Here is a 27,125-nt window from a genome sequence, read left to right as displayed (position 1 = left end):
AAAGTTGTCCCCATCATAAAAATAAAAATCAGTACACCTTTCATCCTTTCATTGGCTTATCTACTTAAAAGCTTTATTATAATAATTATTTTAATAACTTGCTATACATAGACAAATTCTCAGGGTCCAAATTTCAAAGACTTTGCTCTGTTTAACTGAAAGCTGCAATTACTAATTATGGTTTTTTTTTAACTCATTCTTTTCACAGAATTCAATAACAGCTCTTTGTCAAAGTAGATCTCATATTGGCAGCAAAAGGTTTAAGTTAGGATATTGTCTTATAGCAAAGGAATGGCCTGGTGATGATATACTGCTTTGGAATAAAATAAAATCAAATTTTATTACATTCTTTCCTCCACACGACTAAGTACAAACCCCCATGATTAACTGGGAGCCTTTCAGCAAATTCTCACAATGTTTTCCTAAAACTCTCCAAAATATTGCTATAAGCCTGCTTAAGAGGTCATTCTTGCCTGCTTAACATAGCCTTTTCTCTCAATTTATTTTTCAGATAACTCGCACCTTTTTTTGGTTGTTGTTGGTTTTGTTTTTCTGCTAGGTTTTTTTAAAATTTCCCCTAGTTATATACTGAAAATTAGCGGAAAATTTTGCATTTTGCAGTTTGGGCACATAATTCCAGCAAATCCCTGCACATTACATACTATGCAATGGAGCAACAGCAACTACAGCATTTTGGAACTTTTTTAAAATTTTATTTGAAATCTGTTTTATTACAGCTAAATAAATTTTTTGTTTGTTTTAGATTTTCTATAAAGACTGGGGGAACCACTTCTACATTGGCTTAAGTGTGAGCCTTGACAGAACATTCCGGTAAGTAAAAACAAATTAATTTTGTCAGACTCATAATGTATTCACATTTAACATGGTTGGCTCTAGGAGACAATTGAAATCCAATGACTAATACAACTTGTAGACAGGTTTATGTCCTCACATAAGGTTTTAAAATGGGATTCTGCTCCTCAGCAAAGCACTTCACGCAGCATATTTCCACTATCAATTTTTACCTCTTTTGGTTCTTTACCCTGCTTTCATGTTCTGAGGCCAAGTTGTTGTATCACGGTAAGTGAGGCGTCATCCTCTTTTATTTGGTTGGACCTCTTCAGCATATTCCAGATACTACTTGTAGGCATTACTTAACGTTGAAATGATCAAAGAAAAAGAACCCTGGAAATCTGCAGTGAGAAGCACCAAAGTGGTTTTTAGAGGTGAAGTAGCAATCCTGGAGATTGTTTGGTTTTCCAGATTGTTTGGTTTTCCAGATGGTTTTACTCTCAGAGTTCAGGGCAGGACAGTTTCAGGTGACATGGAGTCGCTACTCCTCTACAAATGTTTTTGGAAACAAAGTGCGCTGGAATTATCTTAAACGTCCCCTGGAGCCTTGCATGTGTTGCAGACACGTCTCCTGTGGCATTCTTCTCTCCCACTGCTACTTTTTCTAGTGCATTATTCCGGGATTCAAAGCTTGGTCAGATGAGTCTCAGCCTCTTCATTTTAGTCTTTCTTCTGTTGTCACAGGTTGTCTTTGTTGGCCACAAACCACAGAGACTCTTTAGTTTCAGATCCTGGAGATTCTGCTTTCTACATCACATTCACTGCTCAGATGATTGTTGTTTTCCCAGTCCTCCCTTGTTCCCTCACTAGTTTCATTCTCTTCCCTGTTGGATGAAGGTGCCACTATTTGCTGTGTATTCTTTCTCCTGGTTTATTAGGTGCTGGTTTTTCTAATTTGACTCAGGAGGTTTGCAAGCAGCTAGGCATCCTGATGGACTCCTAATCTGTAATTTACTTCCAAAAGCATGCATGTACTTACTCAGTCTCCAAAATTGGAAAAACATTGAATTGTCCAGGAGGTGTAACTATCTGAAGATTGTCAGTCTTGTCTGATTCATCACTTGACTTCCGGCACACTGAGGCCTTTTCACTTTTTTCTTGGCCACTTTTTGAAAATAAACTTGTGAACCGTTAAACTAAGAATCAATTGATGCATAATTGGAAAAAACAGCAAATAGGTAAATAACATTAAAGATTTCCCATGCTTAACAAAATGCTTCCAAGGGGTTCCCAGTATATGGTTCAAGACACTTTCTTACCCTACAAGAACTTATATTATTGCTTTTCACCCAGGAAATTGCTAAAATAAGCTCAAGTGTCTGTTTCTGTGCTCCAGAGAAATCCAGGTCAAGTCCTTGACTGGTGCATTTCCAGCACTCCATCAGTGCTTAGAGACCAAGACAAGCTGGGACCACCAGTGAAGATGATTTGTTCAGACCTGGTCTGAGTCAACACTGTAGGCAGTTGATAAGAAAATATTTTTCACTAATTCCAAGCGGAAGGTCTTGGTTTCCTTTAAACAGATGAAAACGTGTTTTTAAGCTATAATACACAAAAATTAAAATACAAAACTCAAATGTATCCTTTGCAAAGAAATATTGACTAGTTCAACTTAGAATTATAATTCCCTCAAATTACTTCTTTCAGGTGGATGGATGGAACATCAGTGAACTATGTTGCCTGGGCTCCAAATGAACCCAATTTTGCAAATAATGATGAAAACTGTGTGGTCATGTATACCCATACAGGTGGGTGCTGTAACAACATTCAATCTGCACAATGTGCCTTAGGCCTGGGAGGGCTGTGTGGGCAGGGCTGGGTGGGTTATCATACTGAGCAGGCTGATGATTCATAATGTTCAAAAAAGCAAAGGAAAACGAATTGTAGTCTCTTCTTTATATAGATACTTAAAAAAAAAATGGAACTCATGTAGCTAACACCTGCAATTTTGTAAGAAAATTTCTGAGTGAATAAATCAGGTAAGTATCAGACAATTGGCAGATAGAGTCAGCATTTTTTGTCCTCTTTCCTCTGTCCATTTTATGCCCACCTCCCCAGGATATTAGCTATCTGCTTTCATTTGTGCAGTTCCTAAAAAATGAGGGTTTGGCCATGGCTTGGATTATTATTTTTAAGCAATGTTATACAAGATTTTAATGAAAAGAAAATTTATTATTCTTTAATATACATTAATACAGAGAACTGAAAGCAATTGTGTTTATACTAGCCAAGAACTTAGTCTTTTTTTGGATCAGTAAATCTCTTCTACTTTTAAACATTTCTGGTCTCAAAATCTATAGCTGAGGTGATTTTTCAAGGTTCTCTTAGAGGTGAATGGAAGGATATGGACACTTTTGGGGAGTAAATATTATGTCCTGTTTTGGAAACCTTCTTTCAGGTATGATGAGTCATATCCTTAACTTTTCTGAATTAAAATTACAATATCTCCATTAAGCATTAGGAGTGGAAAATTCTGCTGTAGGTAGTTACCTGTAAATGTCAGCAGCCAATGAAACATATGTAATTTTCTTATTCATTCCTGATCTGTAAAATGGGAATGATGATGTTAATGTTATCATCTTGAATCACACTCCAATAGGCAGAAAATATACCAGAAAACTCCAGGAGTGTGAGAAGCTCAGGTAGGAAGGCACCCTGAACTGAGTGCCTTATATGGACAGAACAATTCCAGAGACTTTACAGATCTCAAAGGATTTAAGCATTTGAACTAAAACTCCCCTCTGTTAATGCAATGGTTTTGAAATATTGAAATATCTCTGTTTCTAGACAAATTATTTGTATTCTAAATTTTGCTGGAAACATGAATATTTTGAAGAAACAGACATACAATAAATTATTGTTCCTAGGGGAGCAAAACACAAATGCTGCAACCAGTTTTGCTTCCTACAATAGATTTTCTTTAGGAAAGGACACTTTTCATTTCAGTCTTGTTTGCTTTTTTTTTTTTTTTGTTTTGTTCTAATTCTAATTTGCTTTCAGGTACATGGAATGATATCAACTGTGGCAGTGTTGAGTTATTCATCTGTGAAAGGCTTAACAACACTGTTCGCCCAACTGTTGCTCCCACCTCACCACCACCAAAGGGTGGGTGTGCGGAAGACTGGCTCCTCTTTGATAACAAGGTGCAGTATGAAATGCCAATATATTGTATTTTTAAAAGAGAAGAATGAAAAAAATCTTCAAATCAATTTTTCAGTTTTAGCAGGGTTTTTAGTTATCACAAATTTGGTTGAGCAAAAATATTTCAGCTTGATAGAGATCCTTTGTTTGAGATCTATGGCTGTTGTCTTCCTTTCCCTTCTCTCTCCCAGTCCTGAGGAAAGGTCAAAAATGCAGTGTCTTCCATTTCATGCTGCTATCTCAAGCTAAAATCTCTCTCTGGTCCTCTTCTCCTGGAAGAGGAGCTTCATGGTCTTTTCCCTTGACTCTTCCCTAAGTATTTTTACACCACTTCTGCCCACCTTCCATTTTTCACAATTTTCCACAAATTAACAGCTTGACTTTTCAGTTGCATGCTTTAGGTAGCACATTTGGGTTGCTTGACTCTGACAAAGCTGTCTAATGACTTAAACCTCATAAGATCATATTACAAGAAATGATAAATTCATGGTTTTCTTTACAATGTCAGAATATTTTTCTTTCTGTGATTTTCGTGTGAGAACCAAATCCTGTTTAACAAATAGGACAACAGAAGATGAGGTACTTTGCTTCAATAACATATCTTATCCTTTTTCTTTTCTGAGGTCTTCTTCAGCATTCCTCTCATGGTCACATCTCAGAATTATGCTCAGAAGGTTTAATGCAATTTCTGCTGAGATCAGTAGACTGACATATCCCTTCTTTTAAATATATGGAAAAATATTGGATTTTATACTCATTTTCTAGTACAGATCTCCTCTGTCACTTAAACCTAAAGACAAGCTAGAAAGTACTGCTAAATTAGCTAACCTCCCCTTTTACATAAAATATCCAGTTTATTTTGTTTGCTACAAACAGAGATGTTTTCATCAGAAATTAAAACAGCATCTAGATTCAGATTTGGCACACTTCTCTTTTTCAGTGTTTTAAAGTCTTTGGCTTTAATGAAAATGAGACATTGACATGGCATGCTGCACGAAACAACTGCATTGATCTTGGAGGAAATCTGGCTACTATATCAAAAAAAGAAGAGCAAGGTATAATGTACCAATGTTTTGACAATGATGACACATCATTAATTTCTGATAAAAAGATTTAAAAATATGTTAGAGCTTCTACCATATATGCAGTTATTTATCCCATATCAATACAAATTTATGCTGAATGAGAAATTGCACCTTTGGAAAAATGCTTGCACAGGTTTTAGTGTCTTGATTTAATCTTAAAGTCATAGTTTGGAGGCTAATATAGGACATGCTGCTGAAATGTTATTTTTTTTTAAATTAGAGTCTTGTCATATAATTAAATGACCCCCCTTTTTTTTTTAAAGAAACTACCTGATCCTTGAGGTGACATCCATCTCTGGCGGAACGTCACCTCATGGATTCCACCTCTAGTAGAATCTATGATTCCATGATTCTATGATTCTATGCCCAAATGGCACAGAAAAGGAGTAATATCCAAACCCAAATCACTGGGCACATAGCTGCTGAGCAGATGTTGTAGATGCCAGTGGAGGACACATCCTCAGGCAGGAGAAGGCTCCAGTGCTGGAGTCCCAGCTTCTCCCTGTTCCCCTTGTTCTGCTGCACCTCAGCACCTGCTGCTCTGGCTGCTCAGCATGTTGCAAATGTTTTAAGAGGCCTCATGTTTGCTTGGGAGATGTGCTGACTCAGGTCCTGAGGGATGCACGTGGATCTCCTACCTCACTCCATCAGTGCTAGTGTTTTAAATGTCTTTTTTGTAGCAGAGGAAGGAGATTATTTCAGTGGAAAGTCAGTCTTGGTAGGAATTAAGGAGAGCAGCATCTGGTATTCCACAAATTCATACATACTTGGTAAATACATACTTGGTTACTAAGTAAGGTTTATTTTGTATTATGCCTGTTTAGAAATTAAGTTATTACATCAGGATAAAAAAGAATTAACCAAACAAGGAAAGGGAGTGCACACTCAGTGGACTCGATTTCTGCCAAGGCTTACTGTACTCATGTTAATTTCTGTAATATATTGGAACATTTTCCATGCTTCCTCAGATGATGAACAACATAGAAGAGTGTACAAATAAATTCCTGTTTCATTAAAAATTTGCCCATCCTTGAATTTGTATACACTTTTTTCCAATTTTAACTTCAGATGACTGATGTTAAATATCCGTTAATATATATAAATTTTATTTTTGTTATGAGATTGGCACCTTATTATAAAGAGAAAACTCATCATCCTGGTTTCAGGCACTCCAAGGTCTGTGACAGTGGGGAAGAGTCCATTCAGTTTCCTTCTTTATACCATTTTTCTTCTTTCCCTTCAGCTTTCCTTATGTCCCTGTTAAAAAATGCTGCAACTGATGCTTGGATTGGGCTGAACGACATAAATCAGGAGCACACATACTTGTGGACAGATGGAAGCCCAGTAGACTATACAAACTGGGCCAAAGGTTCCCGAAGTTATTATAGCATGGTAAGCATCAATTTCTGTTTGTCACTTAAACATTACAACTTTGGTAGATGAGCAAAATGTATGTAGCTACAATTGTATATCTGTCTTTTCCTTTATGAAGATTTTTTCTAGTCTCATTGCTTTTTAAAAGCAGAGTATCAGTGTGGGAGATGTATGTACACACTTTTTTTCAGCTTCTGTATTTGTCATGGTTCTGTATGAGTCCAGACAGAGGTTTGGAAGAATTGTGCAAAACTCAGACATGTGAGCAATTTCCCTCACTTTACCATGATTCATTGAGATATTCAAATTAACCATAGCATAAACTATATAATTTTGGGATGCAGTGAGTGTTATTTAGATTTGATGAAAATACTCAGATAATTACATGCATTGACATTTCTTGGCACCGGGCCTGTCAAGATAAATGCATTGAATGAAATACTCAGAAGAGGGAGTCTGGGTTTTCCTTTCTAATTTTTATCTTCCTCTAATCTTCATTTTGAAAAATCCTTTCTCTATGCTTTGAAACTTCTGGCATCTCTATACCTTTTGTGTGTAATTAAAGACAAAACCTAGTGTTACTCAGTAATTATGAAATAGCCAAGGTAAAATACTGCTCAATAGTATTGTTTCTATACCCCTGTGCTAGCTTTACCAAGTTTCTCTCTTTTCATTAAGAATATTGCTTCACATTCAGTTAAAATGGAAAAAGGTTCTTGAGGTCCAGCTACCACCCGGTTAGAGCTGGGTTTTGGAGTCTCCAGGGCTTCCCCATCTCACACATGCCTGCGCTTTCTGCAGAAGGCTGTGACCATTCCCCTCCAGAAATCACTGCACGGACAACTTCTGCCTCTTGCAGACAAGACCTGGGCTAGGGCCAGAAGGGGGTTTGGAGGTTGCATAAGTTAAATTGAGGCAAGGGGGGGACAGCTACTGCCTCCTCCTGCAGGAGGCCAAGCCACATCTTCTCACGGTGTGGGAGGAGAGGAGGAGGGTAAAGGGTCGGAAATGCAGCAGAAAGGGTGTGCGAGTTTCTTCAACAAAAGGAGAAACTGCCTCTACATTATGCACTGTGGTGACCACTTTGCTTCCCAGTCCTGAACTGGAGCAGAAGGAGGAATTCGGCCCTCCAGGTAAGCTTCAGTGCTGAGGGGCAATTCCCCACAACTTCCAAGAAAACAGCAGCAGACCTGTGGGCCAGCCCCAGCACACACACGGGAACCCACACACAGGCACACACATTCAGGGCTGTGTACACCCAGGTGGCCCAGACACATCCTCCTGCCTCTGTGCTCTGCTTTGCAGCTCCCTCCATCATCCAAGGGCAGACTTTCCTGGGGCTGAGTTGCAAAGGCTTATTGCCATACAATGTGTCTGACCATTGGTTGTATGAGTAGTATGAACTTCATATTATTCCTCTGTATGTGCTTGTATGTGATGCATGAGTCTGTGCATCCAGAAGAAGGAATGCTTCCTACCTACCCACATTTTTTTCTTGTTAATCTCACTTGTCTTGGAGGATGATTGTGTCTTTTTGATGAAGAACCCTATTGAACAGGCAGGGAAATGGAAAGATGAAGGGTGTAAAGCAAGCAAAAGTTACATCTGCCAAAAAAGTTCTGGTAAGTTTTCTTTCACACTTTCTAGTAGACCTGATTTATTGTGGTAATTTCAAACTGGTGCTAAAAGTGACTTTCCTGTAATTCTGCCTTAACCCAAGTGAAATTAATGACAGTATCACATGCGTTATGGACCGTTTTAACAAGATGATCACACATTTTATTTCTTTGGAGAAAATCTCTTAATTTTTTTCTATTTCAAAAACTAGACCAGTAAATAACAACAGCAACAACAACAACAAAATAGAACTATGTATCATCATGTAGTTTACTACTTTTAGCAATCAAAGGTGGCTGAGTGAATTGTCTTTACATCTTCAAAACTGGAATTTTTAATGGCATACTAAAAACACAGCAATTTCTTTATTTTTTTAAAACTGCCCTGCTTGATTTCCTTTACATTCTTTCTCAGACAATTTCAGCAGCAGCAGTCACATCCCTCTGCTTGCTCGTGCTGTGTTTATCATACCCTGTTCCTTGTAAGAAATACAACAAATGCCAATATATAATGGAAAAATTGAAGGAATTGTTCCCTTTAATGCCCTGCATATGGTACAATATGATTTAGGTAGGTCTGTGCTTAAAAGGTATGGGCATGACGATAATGGTAAAAAAGTGATTCTGACAAGTATTAGAAAATTTTGTCACAGTTCTTGAACATGTGGCTTTCATCACTGCAGGGATTTTTGGATATATTTTAATTTGTTATTGCAGTTTCACTTAATTCCAGTATACTACATCTTCTCTCAGGGTTATGAGTCTGAGCCAATATAGATTTTTGGTTGTTCTTTTGCTTGTTACAGACCCCAAACTGCCGCACTACCAACCCACAGATCCAGCGTTTGGCTTTAACAATTATGGTGATGACCGCTACGAAGTCATCAACTACAAAATGAGCTGGGAAAAAGCAGAGAAGAGCTGCAGGGACCAGTCTGCAGAACTGGCCAGTATCCTGGATCCTTACGCTGAATCTTTCCTGTGGTTACAAATACTAAAGCACGGGGAGCCTGTATGGATTGGCCTTAACAGCAACATAGTGAGTGCAACCTAACTGCTTGTGAGAGTCATAGCATTGCCTTAGATGAACTATTGGTCAGATCTGTAGATGTGTAACAGGAATCAAAATATTGCAGAGGTTCCTTTCTTCCCTTCACTTGAGGGGATTTACACATCTAGATGTTTGTCCATAGTATAAACAAGAACTGCCACAGCCCATACTTCAAAGACCTGAGTGGCTTCAGTGATAAAAGCAGCAATGAAGCTCTCACTTCCTCCTCCATGGTCTACCACAAGCTCCTGTGGTGGAGCAGTGCTTTCTGAAGGCACACTGTGGAGCACACCAAAGGAAAAAAAATGGGTTAAAAATAGTTCTTTCTTTGTGAGTTCAAGATTTGTTTCAATTCACAGCCCAGCAGTACAAGAGCTCATACAAGAGCTGGGCAATAGTGGAAAGAGTAGGGCTCTGGCAATGAGGACTCCTTAGGCTGGCTTTTGGAGCTGCAGCTGGTGCCTTTTGTAAAACTGCCAACAAACTCAGCTAAGAGTGGAAAGGTCTGAAATGTGAAGCATCAACAGAGGCATGTAAAAAAGAACACAGATTAATAAAATGTAGCTGGATATTTTTGGAATTGAAGCTGAGCAGAAATCAAGCGGACAGAGGTGGAGCAAGAGCTTGGTGGGACACAGGTCTGAGAGAGGGCATGGGTGCTGAGGTGAGAGGAACTGGAGCTGCACCTTAGTGAGAGCACTGGGGGACTGGGATTAGGCAGGAATCTGGAATGAAACATGGCCAAGGGTCTCAAAGCAGACAGGAAAGGAAATGGCACAAAGAACATGATGGAGGAAGCATGTAGGCAGCACAGGATGGGGTAGCAGAAGCCATGGGTGTGACTAATGTCAGTTATCTTCTGCAAACACTGGTGAAATCCACTAACAAAATACATGCTTAGCTCATCTCTGGTAGCTGGCCCATGCAAGACCCACAAACTTACCACAAGCCCAGTTAATATGGGTAGCAGAGTTCTGTGATTCAGCCCCAAGGAAAGCCTCGTTAGTTTTCTCTCTTCTGAAACCTCAGATTTTCCTCTTTGCTTTCTAAGTACCTAGAGAAGCCTATGTTAGAGGAATAGTTTCTCTGCAATCTTTATTTGATCTGTGTGTATATGTGGACTCATTTGAAGAAATCTTCATCTGTATATTCACATTTATTACCTCAAGACCCTTTGCCCACTTAGGGCATGAGACAAATGGTGTGAATTGAATAATGTAGGCTGCATGATAAACATCTGTAGGACCACAGATGTGGCCCACCTACCACCTGCTGTGGAGAGTGGGAGTATGGAACAGTTTCTTATATATTCGTTACATAATCTTGTGCAAGAAACCATGATTCTCATTTTCCCCCCAACTTTTGCATGCATTCAAGTGCAATCTTAATGTTCTTCCAATCTAATTCGTGTATGTGACATAATCATAATTGTGATTTTCTTTTAGACTGGTGGCCAATATGTATGGTCAGATAGAAGAAGGAGCAGGTATCTTAACTGGGGCAGTGGAGAGCCAAATAAAAACAAGGCCTGTGTCTATTTAGATTTGGATGGTTTTTGGAAGACAGCATCTTGCAATGAAACGTTTCCATCCCTCTGTAAGCAATCCAATGGTAAGTTCTGAATTGAACAAATGTGTTTTGGGAGGCTGGAATTTGAGTTAATGTCTTTATTTGGATTTAGGTTTTCCACATATGCAAAGGTTGTGATAAACAGTGTATGCCTTGTGATAAACTACATTTTTAAGGAGTAGATCCAGTCTGATCCAGTCTGTCTTGTGTGATTTCCAGACACTTCATTTCACAGACCAGTCAGCAAACACACATCATAAAAACAGCTGCAATATTTCATACCACGTGCCATAGTGGTTTTTGCATCCATGGTTTGTCAAGAACTACAGAATCAATCAACTTTAGCCTGCCTAGAAAAATATTAACAATATACCTTCACATTTAAAAGTATCTTTTGAAATATTGTGAGTTAAGAAACTTCCACCAGTGTAGGAGCCAAATGAATTAGTTTGTTGTTTCTGCCCAAATACATCAGTGCTCAAATATTGCATGCAATTTTCAAACATGTTACAAATTATATATGAAAATCATAATTTCTGCACCATAATTCACAACAAATTTTATTCTAATTTAAGCTCTGTTTTGACTTTAATCAGGTGATGCAATAGGCTATAAATTCTGTTTTTATGTTGTTTAGGCTGTATGATGCACAAGGGAATGTGCATAGACAACTTCTCTGACTTTTCTAGAAACTGGCTAGACACAAGCCACAGAGTTGTGTTGAGATCCCTTATGTATGCTGACTCATTCCTCATTCTGTTTCACAAATTTTAGGTAAAAATTGGAGTGTTGAAGACAATTGCAATTATGTAAGCAGATTGGAGAACCAGCTCCAACCAGGATAGTTTATTACTAGTTTGTCAAGCTTAATTCAATATTTTATAATGAGTTGAATCTATGGGATATTCTTTTTCCTGGAATAAATGTTGTATTTGTAGGGCTGATGTGTGGTCCAGGAGTACATATTTCCCTTAGGTTTTAAAACTCCACTGAACCTGTGTTTCTTCCTAACAGAGTTAATCCCTAGTGAGCCACCTCAGCTTCCTGGGAAGTGCCCTGAACCCAAGCGTGGTAGGTCCTGGATTCCCTTCCGTGGGCACTGTTACTATGTTCACACCATTTCTGAGGAAAGTTGGCCTGACGCTTCCATGATGTGCATTCAAATGGGTACGTGCTCTTTTTTAATAAGGATATTTTACAGGTTGTAGGTTTGTTTTTTAATCCAGAACCAAATTATAATACTTAATGTGTGCATCAATTATAAGCTACAACTAATTTAAATTTATTATCAAGCATTTTTACTATATGGCAATGCTGATCATGGAGCATGTAATGATTTGTTACTGAGACAATTAATTTATAATGAAAAATCTCACTGAAATTGTATGTAACCTTTAATTGATATTTTTAGGTGCCTCTCTGGTTTCCATAGAAGATTCGGCTGAAATGAATTTTCTCTTACTTTACTTGTCTCCACTTGCAAGTGAATTCAGAAAGTTTTGGATAGGATTGTTCAAAAATATTGATGGTAATTATTTCACAATGGATACTGAGATGAAAATAGATACTGGAAAAACAGAGGGAATACTAAGCACTACTAACATACTGGGAGGGAGGTGCAGCTGCAGGGGAGGGACAGAGGAAGTGGCACTGAGGCAGCTGGATATACCAGGATATGCTGCCACAAAAACACACACAGAGGCAGGGAAGATAGCTATTATTCCTAATTGATGAGAAATGCATGACAGTCAGCAGATGAGATGATTAAAGAGACAGCTAATTCAATTTGCAAAGATAATTAATTAATCCAGCTCTAATAAAGTAGTTATTTGCTGATCTTGAATATGCACATAAAGAAAATCTCCTGAGCATTCTGTATGCTGGCACTGCTGATACTGGCTTTACAGGTGCTCTGCTTTCCTTAAGGTTCCCAGGCACAGTCCTGGGTGCAGGCTCCAGCTAAAGGTCCCTGGGAAGCTGGACAGGTCTTCCTTACAGCAGTGACAGCTAATTTACTAATGAAGTAAATTTTGTGAGCATTTGCATTTGGTACACTCCCACCTGAAAAGTGCTGGGTGTTAAAAGAGTGAGAAATAAGTGCTTTAGAGTGAGAAATAGGTGCTCTGTGATACCAATTTAATAAATTAAAAAATCCCAAATCTGATCTCATCTGTCATTGTGAGCAGTAGACTAGGAGTCATTCTCCACTTCATTCACTCACAAGGTAATACATTTGATTTTAGGAGAATGGATATGGATGGACAGAAGTGCAGTAGAATATGTCAACTGGGAGAAAGGAGAGCCTACAGTACTTTTTGATGAACACTGTGTTGACATGGATGTTTTAAGTGGAACCTGGAGGACCTATTACTGCTCTGTTGACCAGAATTTTATTTGCAAAATCCCCAAAAGTAAGTTTTGAATTTCTATGCTTTGGGTTATTTACAAAGAAGTGGTTGATGTACGTCAGGCCGTCAGTGTTTAGGCAGTGAGTACACTTCATGCATTGATGCTGACGCATGTGCATCTGAATGAAAGACAGTAGTTTCTGTTTAAAATGGTGAGAAATAATGTTGGAGAATAATCTGAGTCACTGTTCCCTCCCCTCAGTTTAAAAGCATTGACTTCTGGGCATTTACTGGGCCCTGGGGTAGTGAAGGACAAGTAATCTGCTGAGAATGCAGAGAAGATTCATGGATATAATGGTTAGAGTGCAAGGAGCAGTAGATGATGAGTAGATGATTAAACTAGAGAGTGCTGAGAAGAAAAGCAGATACTCTCCTGATGGGTAAGCTGAGGGGAAGCAGTGCAAAGTCACTGAGCTCCTGCAGAGAGAAGGTGGGTGCTGCTGGTGGGGACAGTGCTACCATGGGGAATCGTGCTGGGATCTGCTGGATGAGCAAGAAGAAAGCATCAGAGGGTGGGCAGTGGGGCCCAATTCCTTTCTCTGCTGACAGGGGCGCAGTGAGACATGTCAGTACAACCAAACAGCATGGTATGCTTCACTGTAATGGGTACTTGTGGCCCTATGGTGTTTCAGATGACAGCTGATAAGGAATCTTGGTGTCACAGGCTGGGGCGAGTACTTCCCCAGCAGTACTGCATAAAATGTGGAGGATGTAAATCTGCACACATGCAGCTGTTGTGGTCAATGTTTGCACACAACAGCTGGGAGACAGTGTGGAATAGGTCACATTTGCTACTGGCAAACAGATCCACCACACAAATGCAATTTTGCCTGTGGATCCTCACATGTTGGTGGGTTGGCAATGGAGTCATCCATGAACTTCTTAGGGCCCAGCCAGTCAGATCAGCAGGCAATTAACTGAATCATACCCTTCAAGCAATGGAGGGAGGAAAAAAAATCTGCCTAAAAAGACAGCTAAAGTGCTGGGTACAACCGTGCTTTTCATTTTTGCTAATGTTAAAACTGGAATTCTTTAGTGTGAAGTGTTAAGCCTTACACTGTGGAAAAGTAAAAACTTTGAACACAATCTACCTTACATAAAAGTGTTCAAAGTGATGAATGATGACAGTTAGTCTTGAGGTTTTCTTCTTTTACAAATGTTTTTAGCAAGTGTATTTCATGGATTCAGCATCATTTGTCAAAACACATTTTCATATATTTTTTCATACACACATACTTTGTTCAGCTCTGGGGCCCCCAGCACAAGAAAAACTCAACTAGATTATTTTTAAACCATTTGAAATAACCTACTTTTAAAATAGCCTACTCAGCTTGAAGGTGATCTGAGGGCTGGAGCACCTCCCACATGAGCAGAGGCTGGGGAAGCTGGGGTTTTTTAGTCTGAAGTGGAGAAGAGTCCAGGAAAACTCTTTATAGGTACATAAATTATAGCACTTTCCAGTTCCTAATGGGGGCCCACAAGAGAGCTGGAGAGGGACTTTTTCAAGAGCGTGTAGTGACAAGACAAGGGACTTTAAAATAAAAATGAGTATGTTCACATTGCATATTAGGAGGAAATTCTTTAATGTGAAGGTGAAGAGCAACTGGGACAGGTTGTCCAGAGAAGTTGTGGATGCCCAGCCCTGGAAATGTTCAAGGCCAGGTTGGGTAGGAGCTGGTGAGAAACGTGGTCTCTGGAAGGTGTCCCTGTCCAGGGCAGGGGCTTGGAACTCAATGATCTTTAAAGCTCTTTCCAACCCAAACCATTCTATGATTCTATGATTATTGAAAAGTAAAAATTTAAAAATTTTAACTTTGTGTTATGAACAAGAAGCAAAAATGATGTATGCTGAATTTATTTCATTGAACTCTTGCTTTCAAACTGTATAATATACATATTTCTTAATTTTGAAGTTGCTGAAGTTGAGCCAACCCATGATTCATCTGGCAATAATGGTAAGTTGATTTCTTTTAAGCCAAATAAGCAGAAATTTCAATAGGTTTATAGGCATTCATTATTTACAAGTGGAATTTCCTCCAGAAATTTTCATTTAAATACCCACTTAACTGTCATGATTATTTTATTTTAAATCTGTTTAAAATCAGAGCACTTCTCTCAGACTGGATGTCTTCTTTGTTTCCTTACAAGTTGAATATGTAGTGCAACATAATGTTCCTTAGAAGAGATTGAGCCAAGTTTTGCATTATTTAGCTGGAACCTGCAACAATTTTAACTGCTATTATGATTGTTCAGGACTTTTGTTTTAACTCAGTTTCTTGCTTAGAGAGATATTTGTTGTATGCAACAGCACTCTCTGGGCATCTGTAGAAATTGTTGTGTTTTGTCTTCTACAGCACCAAGAAACGAAGCTCCTGCTGCTTCATCATCCAGTGGTATTGGTGGGATGATTTTTGTACTGGTCTTCCTTCTGCTGGCTGGCACTGGCCTCACATTGTATTGTTTCTATAAAAGAAGACGTGATCGACAAATGTTTACAGCTGGGTTTGACAATGCCATATACCGTGGTGACATTGGAACTCATGAATCAAATTGTCTTGTGACCAATATTGAAGAAAATGAGCAGGCAACAATTTAATAGGCGGGATAATCTTGGGCTTGATTTTGAAAAGAATTAAAGTGTTGGCATACATAAGAATCCTTAAGGAAAAGGAAAGCAATTTTCTCCTGTGTAAAGTCTATTTAATTTTGCATGGGGTGCTTCTTGCTTTCTCTACTAGCAGGAACAAGCAAACTTGCCAGGCAGATACAGAGATCTGCTCACAAACTTTAGTACCTGGGAGGGTTGCTGAGCTTTCACAAAAACCTGGAGCTGTGTTGTATCAGCCAACACCCAGGCAGCTCCAGCCACCACGCACATCCAGCATCATCTGTAGGCACAAGAACTGTGTTCATCATATTCAGTTGTGAGAATATAGTCCTTAGCGTGTTCCAAAAAGTTTATCCAGACCTGTAGGTACCCTGAAAGTGTCCTGTTGATGTCCAGCACAGACTGGCAGAATTGCACAGGTAGGACAGGATGTTCAAGCTCACCTGGCGCAGATCCCTGTTTGAAGCAAGACCAGGTCCTAGCTCAGCCAGGCAACTGCTCCAGAGCTGTGGGTCCATGTCTTCTCTTTGCTACTGAGGCACCACAGAAACTCTTTGTGTTGCCCATAATATCAGAATTAACATAATTTCCTCCTCTGTTTATGACTGATGAAAGCACAGTGTAAATTGTATTTCTTCTGCTGTAGTTCTGTAACATATGCATTGAAAGAACAACTATGATGAGAGGTGGGAATGTATTGTGAATATAGTTGTTTATCATAAACAGTCAAGTAGTTTAAACAGTCAAGTAGGGATCTCAAAGGATGCTGCAAAAGGGCAGGAAGGAAAGACAAATTATACTTAATTCACACCTGAACATTGACATAAAAATATTCTTGATATCTCCAATGCCAGTGTAGATTTTATAAATTTTTAGGCCATTTTGTCAAAGCCTAATGAAACTTACCTTTAGAAAGTATTTTCTAATTTCTAACCAAATTCACCCTGTGCAAGTCTGTTTTAAACCTTTGAGTCTCATTCTAGACTTCCATCATGATGGAGCTTATGGCATTGCATCTTATACTGGTCTACTGGTATAATTCTCAGGCTTCATAAATCTTAAAATAGGCTCGCATACAGGTGTTTTTAATTTTCACCTTCCGAGTGTCTTTCATGCCAAATGCAAACAACCAAATGGCTCAAAGCTCTTAGTGCAGTGGATGGCCTTATTTAATTTGATACTTTTTGATATTTTAATCTTTTTACAGGTTTTAATTGTGTTTAAGTTAAAATATTTTGTGTGTGTATGAAAAATATGTAAATAAGTTTTTATTCTGCGTTGGTTCACTAAATGGGAATTAAAAGGCTGATTCTAAGTAAAAGTGTGTGTCTCTTCTTAAACAGAAAAATTTATTGTGACAGTGTTCACAGGGTTCTTGGATGTGGGGAGAGACGAGAATGTTGACTCCATGTTCAGAAGGCTTGATTAATTATTTTATGATATATATATTAAATTATAACTATACTAAAAAGAAATAGAAGGAAACGTTTCCTCTTATGGCTAGCTAAGAATAGAAAAGAAAAGAATGATAACAAAAGGCAGCTCTCTCGGTCTCTGTCCAAGATAGCTCAGTCCTTGATTTGCCATTAATTATAAACATCCAAGATGGGCCAATCACAGATGGACCTGTTGCATTCCACAGCAGCAGATAATCATTGTTTACATTTTGTTGCTGAAAATTCTCAGCTTCAGCAGGAAAAATCCTAAGCAAGGATTTTCACAAAAATATGTCTGCAACAATTTATCATAACAGAAAAAAGAGAAAGGAGGGATGGAGCTCTTAAATTTTTATACACAAATGAGCATCCACTTTTCCTAGTCTACCATGGTCTTAAATGTTCCTTAACAATCTGTGAAAGTGTCTCATTTGCTTCTTTAACATTTGAAGGTTTTACTTGTCTAATGAAAGTGTTGTAATTTAAGCTGGTCTGCACTAGTAGTTTGAGACAGATTTTATATATTGATAGCCCTTTCATATCTCCTCTCAATATTTGCTGATAGGAACCCTAGCTCTTCCTTCTGCATTTCACTGGCTACATCTTCCAGGTCTCTCATCCCTTCTGCTGTTCCCTTCTGGACTCCATGCTGTGGTATGTAGGTTCTTCTGATAGTGCCCTGCACCAGTAGATAAGATATTTCAGCTGAGATCCTCACAGCACTGAGCAGATTAAAAAGATTTAATCTATCCTTGTAACACCTTCCATAAAGGAGCCTTTTGTCTGGCTTGTCTGAATTGGTTCCACAGGATGCATAATTTTGGATAAAGTGGCTACCAGAAAACAATAGGCCAAACCCAGGAAATATGCCTAATGAGAATTTAATTAGTGAAATTTTCCAAGGACTGATAAGCCTTCTGCAGTCCTGTTGCATTTGTGAGAATTGAACCCAGAGTTCACCAGGTCTGTACAGAGTTTCTAGTGCCCATGAGCATCAGCAGAGAGAGGATTCTGTATCTTGGACCATACTGGAGACAGAAGAGGCTGGTGCCTGGTGTTGAAAAGCAAGACTCTCTAAGGAACTTTCCAGACATCTCCTGAGAATTATCTGGAGTGCCAGTATGGCTCTTTGAAACTGAGTGTACAGCTGGGATTAGTTTCAGAATATTGGTCCAACCAATATTGATCATTGCCTGTGAACTCTGTGAGTGAATAAGTGAATTTTCTATGTGAATATTTACCTGCTTGTTATTAGAGGAGCTTATTCTATTCATAATAACAGTTTGTTAAAGGAAAACCCAAACAAACAGAACGACTTGTTTTAAGAAACCCAGTTTATGAGTTGCATTTCTTCCCTATCAATGAAGCAGGAATTTACATGAAAGTTTAGTTTTCCATACATCCTAATTTGATGGGTTTTCTTTTCAAACTTCATGGTTACTTGTAGGTTTTTTTATTACAAATTATTCTCCTGCAGCTAGATTTCTGAAAGAAAGCTGTCATTGCCACTATTTCCTACCAAATCCTAGCTAGTAGACCAACTCCAAGAATGCTCATCAGGCAAGACAGGTCCAGTACAGTTTACAGACTACTTGTATGGAGGTGGGAAAGAGGTACTCATCAAACGCTTGGACACAGAATTTAGTGGTAAAAGCAATCTTTCCACCAGGCCAAGGAATCTTTGGTGTTACACTGCTGTAAACAGAAATGTGGGAAACACAATTTGTCAACTTGTCCTGCTTCCACATGGATTCTGGATTTGGTCTTAAATGCAACAAAGTATCATTTGTAAAATGCCTCTCCAAAGATGTTGGCACCGACTTTCTCAGTTGCTTGCCCTTGTTTTCTCTACATGAGGATGGTATTTTAGAGAGAATGTCCTGCCTTTTCTCACCTATTTTCATTATATCCCTAGCCTATAACATGGATGAAAAAGTAATTGTTTCTCTACTTGAACTTACTATAATGTAAGAAGTAGTAACTGCCTCTAAGGAAGGAAAAAGCTGTGGAAAAATTCACCATTGTAACTTTCTCTAAGGTCAGACAGTGATAGAGCCATGGCAGACACATATACAAGGAAGAATGGAGCATCCTTCTCCTCCAAAAAATACCAGTTTACAGAGAAAATTTGCTAAGATGAGTATCAGTGCCTATTAGATTTAGGCTCCTGGCTAAACATGAGTTTAAAAAGAAACTGTTGAACTACAAGTCTTTACTTTTGTAATTTAATTTTCTGAAACTAGGGGACTGAAAAAGGAAGTGAAGAGTAATTCGGAGCAAAAGGTAAGGAAGTTCTACAAATACAAAGAGAATAGATAGATAGATGTGAAATGAGCTAGTGCCTTCAGGCCAGATTCCAATGGGCAAGAGCCAGATTTTCCGGGGTCAGTGGGAAAGGTGCAAAGTGCTCCATAAGCAGAACGTTGTCCCGGTGTCACTGCATCCGGACAGAGGAAGAGTTAGTGTTCATTTTGTCCCTTCACAGCTGCGTCCTTATCTAACATATCCAGCTTTCTGGGCACAAGTTTTTGCTGTGCATAACTATTCACTATCTGTTGTATAATCTTTTGAAGGAGTTGATTAGTGTTTTAAGGATGTGGTTAGAGGTTCTGGTTCCTCTGAGGAAATATTTGCTCTCATTTCTGGAGAAAGCACACAGTGCAACAATTATGCTGGCTTTTTACCCAGACTATAGATCTAGACATCTAGATGAAATCCATCTCACCTACTTTTAGAACTGACTGAAATAATTTTGCTTTATAGTTGATAATCTGGAATATATGTGGAGGACTTGCAGGTGTTTTGTTGCCCACCAGAAGAGGCAAATGATGACAAAGAGACTCTAGACATAGGAGGGAATAATATTCAGTAACTGGAGGAAAAAGAATTTGTGCAGTGAAAAACATTGACTGAGGTTGGTAAGAGGATGGCAAACAAAAATACAATGCAAAGTGTCCAAACAAAGGAGACTGAAGGGAAAGGTTGACCTAGAACTGAAGGAGCTCGAATTGTGCCAGAGGTGCTGACCATTCCTAGGAGAGACAGGCGAGGAGACCTGGGAAATGCAGATCCTGCAGGGAAAAGTGCAGGAGGATGAGACTTCTGGTTGTGGGGAAGGGATAGAGGGCTGAATATACTTTGCATATGAGAATTAAAAAAAAAGCTGATATACCTAAAATTAACTGTTTCCTCAGGAACACTGTTCAGACCAGGAAAGAGAGTGTGTGTGAGGATGGGGAAGGGCTGGAGAGTGTAAGATCTTTGTATGTTTGTTCCTATTTGCCTGGGTATCCTTGTGTTCTTTGGAAAGGCCACAGCTGGGTATCAGAGCTGGGTATCAGGCTCTGCCCTGTGAAAGACATCAGGAGCCAGAGATGCCCTGGTTCCTGATGTCTTTCACAGGACATAGCCACCTAGAAAAATGAGGTGATGGTTTCTTTCTTGAGAGTGGTGAGTGTGCAAAGGATGTGGCTGATGCTTCAGAGCATCAGGCTAGAGTGCAGAGGTCGGGAGGGAACCTGGGGTTTTCCTAAGAGGAACAGAAAGTGGACCTGTGGGGAAGCCTCCGGGGCAGTGGAAAGGAAGAGGTTTTTGTTAGAGTGCCACAGAGGAACTGTGTGGGTTGTTTTGCAACCCAAGAAGCCACTGAGAGAAAGCTTACAGCAAGCACTTTCTCTGCAAAGTTACTGTGAAAAGTGGAGACGTTTGTTTTTAAACATCTTGTTAGAGAACAAACACCCCCTGCTGTTCGTTGCCTCTGCCACACGCTCACTTTGGAGAAAAGGTGCTGATATTTCAACCTGCTGGATCTGTCCCCCTTGGGGTTCACGCTCAGTGTGTGCTGAGAAACGAGAACAAAAGTCAAAAGAAAAGGTATATTAGCCTGTAATTAGTGATGGGAGTGAGGGGGGTGAATAATCTGACAAAGGGCAAATGGGATAGTAAAAATGAGGCTCGATTACACATCTCCCATCTGCCCAAGGATTTCTCATCCACTCCACATGCAGAAAGATTTTTTTTTTTTAAATCCTAGGCAGTGGGAATAGTACAGAACAGAACTTTTCTCCTAATAATAGTGCTTTTCATTTCAGAGCCACCACACAGAGATGGTCATGCTTGTCAGGCTGCTTTTGAAAGTAAGCTTCTGTCAAAGGCACCGCTTGCTTTGTACATGGACTTAATCATACATTTAAAAATGTAAAAAATTTAGGGTCTATTCAGAGGTAAAAATCCATTTCCAACAAAATTTTACCAGGAAGTGGGAAATTAGAAATGTGCAATCTCCTTATATTGCAAAGATAACAAAAGCCTGGAAGAGACCATTTATCTTCTTGACTGTTTATTTGCCAAAGCAGGTTCATTTACTTCATATAACAGTGAAACTCTTATTCTTGGATTAAAAATGAAAAGGAATTTATTATGCCACAAAGAAATGGCTACATTATAATTACTTTACTGAATATATGAAATTCAATTATATAGAACTTAGCAGAGTGACACAAATTGGGAAGGTCTTTTAAACAAATGAGGAAGCAAGATAAAAAGGAAGGAAATCCTAAAATTTTGCTTGAAAGCTATTTGCATTCACTTAAAGAATCACAAGAGAAAACCACAGCCTATGAATTTTCTTCCTTTAATAATTTTCCATTGCTTCTTGTGTGCTTTTATAATTTGATCAAAACTGCATTGGCTACTATAACAATTTCAATTCCAGAAGTTGAGTATTTTTTTGTAAGTCCAACTATTCATAACTTGCTTTTTCCTCAATTATTCATACGGTGTTTGATAGTTCAGACAACTAAAATGTCATTCAGAGTGAATTTCATAAATGTTTTCTGCCTGTTCTCACATTTAGTGTGTTCAACATAACATGACATTCTACTCTTGTTCTCATGCCAACACAGCTTGACTCATAATTTTTTAACTGATGACTTCTAAAAGTAACATATCTGAAGAACAATACACTTCTTTTCTCTAAATGGCCTAGTGGTAGACTATTACGATTTAGTTCAGAGGAATAAAATGTGGATTCACTCCTTTCCATGAAGAGCAATGGTAGATCTGTATGTGTATTTTTCACTACTACTTTCATTAAAAGAAATTTTCTCTGATTAGTCTTTCCTTACTTTGGAAACTTCAATTTTGCATTTAGTTTCTCAAGTCAGTTACTGTATATTCTTTATGAAGTTCACTCTGTATTTTAGTCTTTGGATGCTTCCTGCTGCCACTCTGTGCTGCACTATTTGGACTCTATCAGGAAGTGTGCATGCCCAGAAACTGCAGGACTGGACGTCTTCTGAACAGCAGTGAAAATAGTCCTCATATGTTTCCATATGTAATAATGCCTGAAATGAAAAGCCACATTCATGCTGGTGTGACTATTAAGTACAGTTACTGATAAAGAGTAAAAATGAAAGAAATTTGGAAAAGCCATCCTATTTTGTGAATTAGTCTGTAGACAACATGACCTAAAGGTCCTGCATCATTGGTAATGCTTTAGGAAAAGTCCTGCAATTGCTGGAATAGGGATGGAGATGGTTGTGAAAGAAAGGAATTCCTTACTCTATTTTTGATCATATTCTCATGATTTTTACTGTGTTCAGGGGAAGCTGTCTGTCTGCTCTTCATTAGTGAGCGAGTGATTTTGCTGTAATGCCCATGGGATCAGCCACTCTGAAATGCCCATGGGATCAGCCATGGACATTCCCAGCCTCTCCAGAGGCACAGCAGGTGCAAGGACAGCACACGAGGATCTCTGGCCACTTTCTTGCCCTTTGATTATGCCACAAAGAAATGGTTACATTATAATAGTGGTCAGCCTGGGCACAAGGCTTTGGCTGCAGACAGGAGTGAGGTGATCCCAGGCCAGCTTGGGTCAATGTCTCTGGCATGTGGACCCCAAGCAGCTTCCCTGACGTGCTGCTGCACTTCAGAGATGCAGCATCTTTCATTTACCACTGAGTGGAGTCCTTAACAAGACTACAGATGTGCAAGTCTGGATTCCCCAGTTGCTGTGTGACATTTTGCTCAGAGCAGCTCGGCAGTGAAGCTGTGCCTGGCATCACAGCCAGATTGCTCAGGGCATGGGTGAGTGCTAGGCTTGTCATCAGGGTACACAAATAGAGAGTTATCTTTTCCAACACTGTCAAATAGTTTCTATCAAGAATTTAATCCAGATTTTTGTTTTGTTTGTTTAACAACTGAGAGAAATGCTTATAAAACAATATTAGTATCAAAATTTGTGTATCTTTACTCAATATAGTTCACTGACCCTTTCTTTGGACAATGTCTTATGTCAGATACTCACTCTGAGTCTCTGTCTGTGTTTACTACATTAACCCACTTGGAAAACTGGGTTGATGCTCCCATATATTCAAATCCCATTGTCAAGTAGATGAGTGCTTCCAGTAGGTTGTAAAAGTTGCATCCCAAATCAAGGTCCAAACCAGATGTGAGCTTTCAAGAAATTGGGGTCCCAATTCTTCAAGAAATTAATTATATTGCAAGTGTGAAATTAAGCCACAACAATCAAACAAACAATCCAAAGAAATAAAATGTGAATGAAAGTGAGGAAATAGGAGCTAAAAGCAGATATTTCCCTCATCCTCATATTTCTGAATGGCTGTAGGTACCAGTTTGTCATTCCACAGTCATTGTCTCCCAGTATCAGATTCTCTTTCAAGATTTCTATCTCAGTACTCTGCCTTCTGTTAGTACCTTAACCCCTGCAATTGCCTGTTTTCCTCCATGTCTTCATGAAGAGACTGATGTGCAGGGTCCCTCAATGAGTGCCCACTACCTACTGGTTTCTGTAAAAGCAAAATGCCATGGAGGAGCACACATGGATCCAGTCTCTTCCTTCCTATCACTCCCGTTTGTGTGAATAGATGGAGGAAGCAGAGGAAAGCACAGAAGATGCTTCACCTGGTGTGGGCAGAAAAGTTGGTGATGATGGGAGCATCCTTTCTCAGAGATACTCGAAATGTGAAGTTCAGTAAGGCAATTGCAAAAATAACAATTATAATTCCTTACAAAAAGCATTGGGCCAATCTGTTGTTGTGCTGCAACTATCAAGTTCTTACCTTGCACCTTACTTTATATTCTTATAAAAACAAGCATTACATAAATCTTCAGTACACAGACACACACCTTCTGTAATGTGTTACTTCCATGTCACATTAATTGTACTGTGAAACAATGTGAAACAACCTCATATCTTTAAGTTTCAAAATACCTTATTTTCAATTTAGGAAGGATTTTAAAGATGATTGAATAAGCATGCTCTCTATGGTTCTGAATGCTACTGAAAGAGGAGAGTGAATGCCATTTCTTTTTTCAAATGCTAAAGCACACAATACGAGGCATGACGTAATTTAGAGCTTAAAGGTCTTCAAATTTTGTATACCCTGTGAATAGGAGCCTACAATCATATACGTAATAGAAATAGGGAATTGAAAAGGTCCTGCCCAAAAGCACTGTCAGCTAAAACTGACCAGCTGCTGAAAGATCCAGCACCTCTTTTAAAATTTCCAACAGCAACCATGATTTCACCTCTTTCTGGGGCAGCCTTGTCCCAGGAATTATTAGTACTTCTGTGCTGATAATGTTGGAGTGCCTTGCTGTGTTGCTGGCTCCTCAGCACAGCTGGGCTAGCATGCCCCAAATAATCTCTTGGCTGCTCCAGAGCAGGCTGGCATCAGCTGTGTTCAACCTGCCTCATGGGAATGGTCTCTGGGATGCTGGACATGCCAAAGTGCACCTAGAAACCCCTTTGGGGAAGTGTTCACTGTCATGCCTGCACTCATTTACAGAATAGACAGCCCTGCAGTATTGCCTTTTCCTGAGTCCTATTTAATTTAAATTAATTAAGGGTGCCTAGTTACCAGCTGGGTTTAAACCATGAAACAAAGCTTAAATAATTTATTAAGTACACTTTCCCATTATTTGAGCTGTTAACACGTAGAATGGCACCAAATCTTTCCATAAAACCCTTGTCAGTACACCTGCCAACTCAACATAAGCTACTAATTACTGTTCTTTTTTAGGACTATGATTCCTTATTATCTAGTCATCATCTCATGATTAGCAAATAGTACTTCTTTTTCTATTACTTTTTCAGGAATTCAAGTTAGTCTGCCTGTGTTATAATTCTTTGGTGTTTTGATTCGTTTAAACCTTGCCTAGATTCCCCCAGTGTCTACTGAGAATTGCCAATTTCTCTAAGTATTACAGCTTGTCTCTAAGAGTTAAAAATAATCAAATTCAAAAACCAAAAAATGGGGTTGCCTTGCAGTCCAAACATCACATCAGGTTTTCATCTTTAATCTATCCTGTTGTTTTACACAGAGTTGGGCACAATTTGTGAAAACTAAACAATGCTCCTGGTATAGGAAATGGTCTTGCAAATATTTCCTTATCTTCCATTGTTTACAGGCCTCCTAATGAAGTGTCTGACAAAATGCTATGGAAATGAAGTGCAGGTTTTAAACATTGCATGCTATGTTTTGGTAGGAAGCATTAAGCTCATGAGTGCAGCAACACTGCCTCATGTGAAATGAGGACAAAAATGTATTCTGCACTGAAGCTTTCCAGAACAGACTTAAGTGTGATAGACTGTGATGCTGCCAAGTAAAAGTGTGAGATTATTGAAAATGTGGGCAAAAGCTCCAACTCATTTTAAATGCACATTGGCTTCATAATATGGAAAATCAGCTAAATTAAGGGTACATGCAGTGATCTGAACAGCATCCAAAAAAACCATACTTTGATGGATGATGTGCCTACTTTGACGAATATTCAGAGAAAAGTGGTGACTGAAAAAATCCTGGCATTGGCTGCAAATAATGTGGCCTTTAATAGTCCTTTAGTTGGAAGCTGGCTCTGACTTGAGTTTGAAGCTTTGACCAAGGCTCACCAGCTTTCTAGATTCAGATCATTCCAGCAGTTTTAATGCAGTGTACCGTGACATAAAGTCTTGTATCTGAAAAACTGAAAATATTTTTCTAGATGTCATATAGGCTTCACAGCACGATAATTTTGTGCAGATGCAAAAACTAGAGGACTTATGGTTTGACTGTGGAAGGGAGGAGCACCTGATAGGTGGCACAAGGACAGAGCTGGGAACAGATGATTTTTTTTTTTCCCACGTGTTCAAAATCAGGGAACTTTGGGTAGTGCTCTGGTCTGATGCAATATTTTTTAAGGTGGTTACACATGGTGGTTTTAAGGTGCCAGCAGTGGCTGCAGTTTACTGACTGTCCTGTTCTCAATAGTCAAGGTGTTGAGGAGTACCAGCAGTGGGTAAAGGAAGATGAATCTTATTCTTCCAAAATTCCTGAATGTGGTGCAGGGTTAAACTCAGGTAAGATAATTCCCCACCCCTTTTTTGTGTCTATACAGCAAGGAGTGGGTGAGAGAAGAGAGAGAGAAGGGTTAGGAGTGGCTGCTCTCACTGCATGCCCGCAGCTGGTGGCTGGGCTAGCACTAGCCTGGCCTCGACTCCCTGCAGCACGAGTAGCTGTGTGTCTGTGTACTTGCATTGTCAGCACTAACAAAGCAAACAAAACTTGTCCTGAAAATGGGATCTGAACTATAAATCCCATCCATCACCATCACCCTCGTAGCTCTTTGCCACTCAATTGATTTTCTTCCTAAATGTGGCTTAATTTAGGGAAAGGATAGGTGCCTTTCTCTCCAAAACAGGCAATTCTGCAGAAATGTTATGACCAACATAGTGTGCCCAGGGCATGTTCAGGCTAAGTAAGGTGATAGTTTCAATAGTTTCAGCATTAGACAGTCCTGAGAAGTAGGTAAACTGAACTGATGACTGAGCCATAGGCAAATCACTGTCTGCTCCTACAGAGCAGGAAGGAAGTGACATTCAAATAACAAAAGGAAGTAAAAAAGAAGAAAATGCACTGCAGTGATATGACAATGCTCAGACTATGCCTGGAAGAGCTGTGAGAGATTTAGATGCCCTTTATAA

General features: G+C 39.1%; 1 protein-coding gene across 2 annotated transcripts in view; it reads left to right on the top strand.

Moving 5' to 3' along the window:
* Positions 1-17,006, top strand: part of LOC135443683 (macrophage mannose receptor 1-like) — a 31,439-nt gene extending 14,433 nt beyond the window's left edge. For both annotated transcript variants that reach the window (XM_064704186.1, XM_064704187.1), the window contains exons 18-30: positions 764-831; positions 2,500-2,600; positions 3,853-3,995; positions 4,934-5,048; positions 6,322-6,470; positions 7,972-8,074; positions 8,875-9,107; positions 10,565-10,730; positions 11,703-11,855; positions 12,100-12,216; positions 12,932-13,099; positions 15,010-15,051; positions 15,451-17,006. In XM_064704186.1, coding sequence (XP_064560256.1) covers positions 764-831; positions 2,500-2,600; positions 3,853-3,995; positions 4,934-5,048; positions 6,322-6,470; positions 7,972-8,074; positions 8,875-9,107; positions 10,565-10,730; positions 11,703-11,855; positions 12,100-12,216; positions 12,932-13,099; positions 15,010-15,051; positions 15,451-15,692 — 1,800 coding nt within the window. In that variant the 3' untranslated portion in view covers positions 15,693-17,006. The remainder of the gene's footprint in view (positions 1-763; positions 832-2,499; positions 2,601-3,852; positions 3,996-4,933; positions 5,049-6,321; positions 6,471-7,971; positions 8,075-8,874; positions 9,108-10,564; positions 10,731-11,702; positions 11,856-12,099; positions 12,217-12,931; positions 13,100-15,009; positions 15,052-15,450) is intronic.
* Positions 17,007-27,125: the final 10,119 nt, after the last annotated feature.

Source organism: Zonotrichia leucophrys, chromosome 2 (genome assembly GCF_028769735.1).
Source record: "Zonotrichia leucophrys gambelii isolate GWCS_2022_RI chromosome 2, RI_Zleu_2.0, whole genome shotgun sequence".
NCBI lineage: Eukaryota > Metazoa > Chordata > Aves > Passeriformes > Passerellidae > Zonotrichia > Zonotrichia leucophrys.
This window is presented reverse-complemented; position numbering and strand designations above follow the sequence as displayed.